A 7,276-nucleotide genomic window follows, 5' to 3' on the forward strand; every position below is an offset into this window, starting at 1 on the left:
AAGGATTAGTAGGGTACACGCTATGGCCTGTTCCCAGGATCCACGCACCAGGAAGGAAGACTGGGCAGGTCTGAAAAGGGGCTTTCATGCTGTTCACCCTCTCTCTCCCCCACCCTTGCTAACTTTGGAAGGATAGCATATCTGCTATGAAAGGTAATGGCAGAATAAAATGAAATCCTTCTTTAGGATGTACCTTCAGTGTACTTGTCCAGGGCATATACAAGGCCTTTTTAGGTGGCTTTACAAGCCCTATTTCCTTCTTGACACAGAGAGATTAAACACTTTCTTCCCAGACCTGAGCAAAGCACCTGCTCCCAGTAATACTAGCATCAGAAAACAAGCCCCTGAAATTCTCTGAGACTACTGACAAGCTCATGAAATGCTAATAATTGGCACTGATTTTTCACCTAGCCTAAAATATTCCATAACCCGTATTCCTTGTCCTGTTTAACATGGTAACAGGCATCTTTTGACAGCTGCTTTAACAGTGGGCTTTTCTATTCAGCATCAGAAAATCGGATGTGGGCATGGGAAACTTTCCAAAATACCAGTGTTTGATTGCAACTGCTAAGCCCCAGAGCTGCAGCAGCTCACCACCTCTGCCAGCCGTCAGAGAAGCTCTGTTGAAGTAGCTTGCTCCCACCTACCAGCTGCTCCTTCTCCCCGCAACCACCTCCCATCAGCTTTTGTTTGAATTTCCTGGTCTCATGCTCAGGTGATGTCACCATTAGGATCAGGTATATTCAATTCCCCTCAAGATCCTGGTGCCCAGAATCAAGTTCTTCTTCTCCATTTTTCCATAGCAACTATTTAATTTTTTTATTGTTGAGCAAATAGTGTAAAAGGGAGAAATGATACTTCAGTGAAAATGCAGGTTGAGATACTATCTGCTGGCTGTATTTAAACATCACCATTATCATCTCAGGGTAACAGCTTATCAGATCTGACAATCTCTGTGAAGCAAGACATGACACTATGACAAAAAAAAATCCTCAAAATAAAGGTTAGATAATCAAAAAGCAATGTTGGCAATCAGCTGGTAGTACCTCTAAGACAATACTGAATAAATGGCCCAGCAAGACGCTGGGGATCCTAGCAATGCCTATCACATCTTTTAGAAGAGTCATTTTAAAAAGAGCCTTACTATTCATGCCTTTGATATATCTTGTAGAGTTTTGGTAGATTAAGCACACAAGCCCAGTATCTTAGCCAACCACCAGTTTGGATACTAATTTAAAAACCCCGCACACAGTTCAGATTGCAGTTTTTCCTATCCAAAGTTTTAGATGGATATTGTGCATTCATCACTTCCCAGCCTACTTGGTACGTTGTTTTTCTTTGTTACTGGAGACCAACAAGTTCCAGACCACAACATTTGCATGCTAGGTTTTTGATGTGACAGAGCTTTTTCATGCCAGACATATGTACACAGTCTACTAGTGTAAAATATTTATAAAGAATTTATAAAGGCCTAGACCACTAGACTTCATTAAGACAGGCATAAGAAGATGTGGCTCAGTTTCCCCTTCTGAAATATACGGAATATTTACCCCCTCAAAGAAGCAGAATGCTGATTCCTGGCTCTCTCCCACCCAGCTTGCCCAGTGAATTGCTGAATGGTGCCAAACGGTGGGCAGCAATCCATAGGGCTGAGTAGTGCCAATATTATGGTCAGAGGCATTAACAGCATTAATCAGAAATACCACTTCAGGGAATTAAACTTACTCTTAACGCAGAACAAGTAGCCAGCTAGCTTGTTTTCATTATCTCTTCACTGTTTTAACACAGATTTGAAGATGTAACTCCTATTATCATGCTTCTAGAACTTGGAGAAAGACAGATCCATGTTTTATGATAGTATTGCATATATTGCCACAGTAACTCTTTGATCTTCTGTGCTTATGACACCCCAGTATTTTCCCTTAATAAACACTCCTCCAAGCTGACCTTCATGGTTTACACATTCTCTGATCTCTCAGCCATTTCCACAGATCAAACACTGAGACAGGGGGTTTCCTGTGTATTCAGTTAATCAGATTGAGTCACAAGCTTTAATTTCCAATTCTTATTTAAATATACTGACAATCAACAAAACAGCTGAAAAGATTGTATTTCTTTGTTTCCATGTTTTGAAGTGAGTAAGGTTTAAACTGTCCGTATGTCCGAGCTAATCTCAAGAGCTTGCATTAGAGCAGATAGCAAACTGCCAGAAAAAAGGTTTGTCTGCACATGTTCTCTCTCAATAGGTGTCCAAAGCATTTTCCAGGCCAAAGGTATGTGAATTACTGTGCTCATTGCTGGCTAGAGTTGTGGCAACAGAAACAAGTACACACTCAGTTCTGCCCTCCAGAATCTCCTTTAGAACACAACAAATTAAGGTGAGAGCTATTCTGCCCATTACACAGACAGCAGCAGTAAAACTGGAGTCACATATGCAGAGTCTGTACCACTGTCCCTCTGGAGTTTATTTTAAACAATTGGAGATAGTGTGGATCTGGCTGCAGGATGGTCTTACAGTTACAGCTTGCAACAGGCGATCTGGATAATCACAATTTTCTCAAACATTTTGAACAAGTAACTTAGCTACTCCGTGCTTCAATGACATTTAGACTCAGTCAATTAGAAATAAAATAAAAGTAGTCATATGCCACACAAGGGCAAGAGAAGGCATTTCCTTATGGCCTTAAAATTCTACAAGTGCTACATAAACACCACCATTCACTACAGTTAAAATCTGGCAGAATTCCCCTTGCAAAATAGGAGCAGGTGGAAAGACTATGGAAATTACCGCTTCCCTTGAGCTTTGCTGGCTATATCAAGATGTGTCATCCACCCGCACTCCAAAAGAAAACGTTCTCAGTAAATCACTGTTCCAGAATAGAGCTTTACCCAAGAGTGAAAAGCTATCAGTGCAATGGTCAAAGAGCACAAATCCCCAGAAACATGCCAGCTCTCTGGCAGCCACATACTGAGCAATACCGTATATGCCATGGGCCTTCCTTCTACACAATACAAAGCCACCATAATTGCTTCACACTCCAAACCAGTAGCTATGGTTACTAGATACAAAAGACAGTCCTGCTGCTTCCCTGTGGCCAGAGGAATTCCAGGCACTTGGAGTGAATGTACGAGACAAAGAAGCTGGTACAAGGAAGAGGAACAAAAAAATCAGACAAAAATCAAAACATATTTTGACTTTCACATTCGTAGTTTGAGGTGATCAGAGCAAAGAAAATTTAGGGAGGGTTCAGAAGGAAAAAAAAGACTGTTGGGGAATCAAAGGAAAAGCTGAAAACTTTCTCCAACTCTCAGAAAGTACATAAACATCACCCACTGATGTGAGAAAATGCCAAATGCAGTGTTCAGCAGATATTAGCAGAGAAAAGGCACTTTGACTGTATTTTCTGCATGTTCTCCATATTTCACCTCCACTTCTTCATGTCATCGGTCATTCCTGTCCTAGCTCAGTGGAAACCAAACAGGACTTTTATATACAGATACTGCCCTAGCAGTGCCGAGGAGAGGATAAGGAGGCCGGTTCAGTCCAAATCATACTTTCCAGTAAAAGGTTGGACATGTTCCTGACATGACCTTATAATCCCTAGATGACTAAAACAAGATGTCTAGGCCCAGCAGATCTCCATGCACCCATTCCAGAAGAAACAGAGAAATCTGTTTTTCAGGGACCATAAGAAATTGTATACAAGGATGACTTTTGGAGCCCAAAGACATGTTCATGTGAACTTGAAGAATCCCAGTATACTTAAGTATATTCTTTGGCTCCAAAATAAGTTTTCAATGTGGAAAAAACAAAACAAAACAAAAACCTCCATCAGTGTGATAGTCTCTTTTGTTACCTCATCACTTCTTGCACTTTCAGGATGGATCTGCTTTCTTCAAAATTTCTAAGTGCGAATACTCATGTACCGTCTTCTTCCCTCCACATTTTGTACCAGAGGTATCTGGCACTTCAGTTTATTAGTATATTCCCCTAGGTACGCTCCTCTTTTGCCTAAATGTATTTCTAAAGCATATAGAATGGAAATAAAGCTCTATGTTTCTTCTGTATGGGCACAACTGCAAAATTCAGAACTTTTCAATGGAGAAAATGGTTACTATAATAGCTGAATACTTAATTACGTGAAAGTGCACACACACTTTTAGCTCTTGTGAATAAATGCATACATACATGTGCACAGGGAGAAAGACAAAAGGAGACGAGAAATAAATAGAAGGAAAAACGTATCTAGAATGAAATGCCTGTTTATCTTCCAGACAAGAAGTTTTCGGACTTCAAATCTAACTGTGAGTGACATTTTGTTCGGTTACTTTTGCAATACAAGGGCAGATCACAGATTTGATCCGAAGTTACTGCATAGTAGCTGGGTAAGAATCAGGCACAGAAGACAAAAACTTACCCCAAAATAAGAGGAAAAGTGGCAGCAGGAGAGCAGCATTGTACACCCTGGATGTAGTTTTCTTTAATTCCATGACAAGTCTAAGAGTGGCTGTTCTAAAAACCTCAGGGGAGAAACAGTAGTTGGAAGCTAGCAAATACCAGCTCTCCTCACATCACGGACTTTGGCGAATTTTCTCTACTACAGGCACTCGCTCCATGCTCGGCCGACCTGGGGACTAGCACTAACACAGTGGACAGAGTCCCTGTCCACTCTCAAATGCTTCACTCGTGTTCCTGGGCCAAAGAGAAAACGCTGCCTGGATTGCACGGATTGAACTGCACAGAGCAAAGCAACTCACATTTACAGGCACAACAGCTGGAGAGCTTACAGGCCCGCGTCTGAAAAAAGCCTGGGCTGTCAGAGGTAGTGAGAAATTGAAGAACCGGGGGATTCACAGTACAAGACAAAAAGGAAAAAGGACCCTGTGTGGTTTTTCGCTTTCTGTTTTTTTAACTCCCCTTACATAATGAAGAAAACAAACCTGGTGTCTCCTCCATCGCTGTGACAGGAGCTCAGAACTGGCTTGGGGACCGAGGTGGCCGGGGATCATTTCTAGGATGCAGGCTTCTGTATCAGTTCGTGTTTACAAATTCCAGATGAGGATCAATCACAAGTTTCTGATAGAGGCTCCTTTGTTCAAAGAGAAAATAAGACAAAAGACACAAAAAGCGCACTGTTAATCGCAAAGAGCTGAGTTAGTCCACATTAGTCTTTACTGCTATCTCTCATACCTCATGAGATGTGCGAACCCACAAGACATCCGAACCCACAAAATGTACATGAACCCTCTTTTCCCAATTAAGGAACAGTTATAGAGATCAACAGGGAAAGTATCTGCATAACAAAAGCACCAAATCATATCACCACCTTTAGATGCATGTGTTTAGTTTTAGAAGTGGAAAAAATTATCAGTGTCCATTGTTTTATGAGAGAAACTGGAAAAAGACAGAACCCACACTCAGTTGTGACCTACTAAGTACCTCTAAATCCACATCACAATTGGATTAAATTAACCGTAATGAGAATTACGTACATTGCCTCACCCTTCCACTGACGACTAAAAATAGAAGGCAGGCAAGATGCCACACAAATTCCTAGCTTAAACAAGAAATATGCAAGATAGCAAGGAATTGGTGCAGATAGGCCTAGGCTGCACATGATGAAAACAACAGCAATCCTACAATGAGTAATTTATATTATCTCAGCATCCTTGCAGAGCAGACAGAGGCTGATGGGCCATGTGCAGGGAAATGGGATATTTACTGCATTGTTTTTACCTTCAGTGCAGAAAGCAGAACAGTCACAGCAAGAGTGTTTTCACCACCAAAACACTGCAATTCAGGAACAAATGGTTCATCTCACTACCCTGCCTTGGAATGCTCCAAAGATGATATATCATGTGTTATCAACCTTATCTGGACCACCCTGCCCCCATTTTGATCTCTGGTGTCTTCAGTCTGTTTTCTCAAGATCAGCCTCAGTATTAGCTTCTTGCCAGTTACCACAACCATCTGGAACTCATTTCTCTCTCCTTAGATTCTCATTTTGCTGTCAGGAGACTTAACCAAGCACCGACATGTGCAGAATCTTTCTACTCAGAAATTTTTTGCCTCACCTGTGTGAATTATCCTCCTAACAACTCACCTTTTCCAAATCAAAGCAAATACATATGAATCCATTGCACAATTAACACTGCAAGAAACCACCATTCTTCCTCGACTGAATACAGCCACTTTTGTAAGTCGACTAGTGCAGTACTTCGTAACACTTGGGAAATAAGACTATCCATACTAATTTATGGCTTATATGTCCACCTGAAGGGTATGCTCAGCTTTCATAAAACACAATTAGTGTAACAAATCCCCACACGTAAGAAAGTGGGGGTCCTCCCACAGACGCTTAGGTCTCGTGCAGCTCTGCTGCTACTGCTGTGCTGTGTGCCTGTGGCACCTCATACCCCTAACAGAGCCATTAGCTACAAAAGACTTGTTACACGCTAGCTAGACTGAGAAAAGAGCAAAACAGTTTAGCAGAGGTTGAACAATTAAAAAGCTCCAGAGAGGAATATTCTTGGTGTCTCTCAGTACATTTCAGACAATGTCTCAAGCAGTAGCTTCTTGACCTAGTGACTGAGTTTTACTGTGGAGCCTTCATTTGGTCTTTCTGTCAAGTTAATGTTGATGGGTTTGAACTGAACTCCTAACATGGCCAAGATGTCAATAATATTACACATGCAGGAACGCTATGGATGGTACCTCTTTGAAGGTACCATTTCATGCATTTGTCACAGCGGGATTTGGACTTGAGCAACCTGGGAAATGGCAGCAGTATATGGTTCTCAGCCAAAACCTTCCACAGAGGTGGGACTCTCATGCCTGTACTGCTGCCAGGACACACATATTGTGAGTTCTGGGGTTGGAGCAGGTTAGGAGGGATGATCCTCTTGAAAAAAGTGTTCATTTGTTCTCTGTGACCACTGTTAACTGCTAGCATATCCAAGTGGTCTGCCAGGACTTAAGGCTCATTTAGTGTCGCTCAAAACCCAAGCTAACGAAGCCCACATAGGTCAAGACATCTGACTTCCTTATAATAATCAAAATACCTTAATCCAGTGTCTACCTGTGAGGATATTGGAATTTAATTTTTTCAACATTCGTGGTTGCAATTTTATGAGATTTTGCCAGCATAAATGGCAGACCATTTCTGTGCTGGGCCCTTGGGCATACAAAAGCCAATGTGGGTATTAACCAGCTTAGTCCAATTAAAGGACCCTAATACAACTCTGTTAAGGCCCTGATTTGTTAGGCTTGACTACA

The 7,276-nt window shown here is 41.6% G+C and overlaps 1 protein-coding gene across 1 annotated transcript in view; it reads right to left on the reverse strand.

Annotated features, from left to right (window-relative positions):
• CRB2 (crumbs family member 2) overlaps nucleotides 1-4,609 on the reverse strand; it is a 42,345-nt gene extending 37,736 nt beyond the window's left edge. Inside the window, exon 1 of the mRNA XM_009331594.1 lies at nucleotides 4,419-4,609. Coding sequence (XP_009329869.1) covers nucleotides 4,419-4,491 — 73 coding nt within the window. The 5' untranslated portion in view covers nucleotides 4,492-4,609. The remainder of the gene's footprint in view (nucleotides 1-4,418) is intronic.
• Between the last annotated feature and the right edge of the window lie 2,667 nt (nucleotides 4,610-7,276).

The sequence above is a fragment of the Pygoscelis adeliae genome, unplaced genomic scaffold (genome assembly GCF_000699105.1).
Source record: "Pygoscelis adeliae isolate BGI_AS28 unplaced genomic scaffold, ASM69910v1 Scaffold619, whole genome shotgun sequence".
NCBI lineage: Eukaryota > Metazoa > Chordata > Aves > Sphenisciformes > Spheniscidae > Pygoscelis > Pygoscelis adeliae.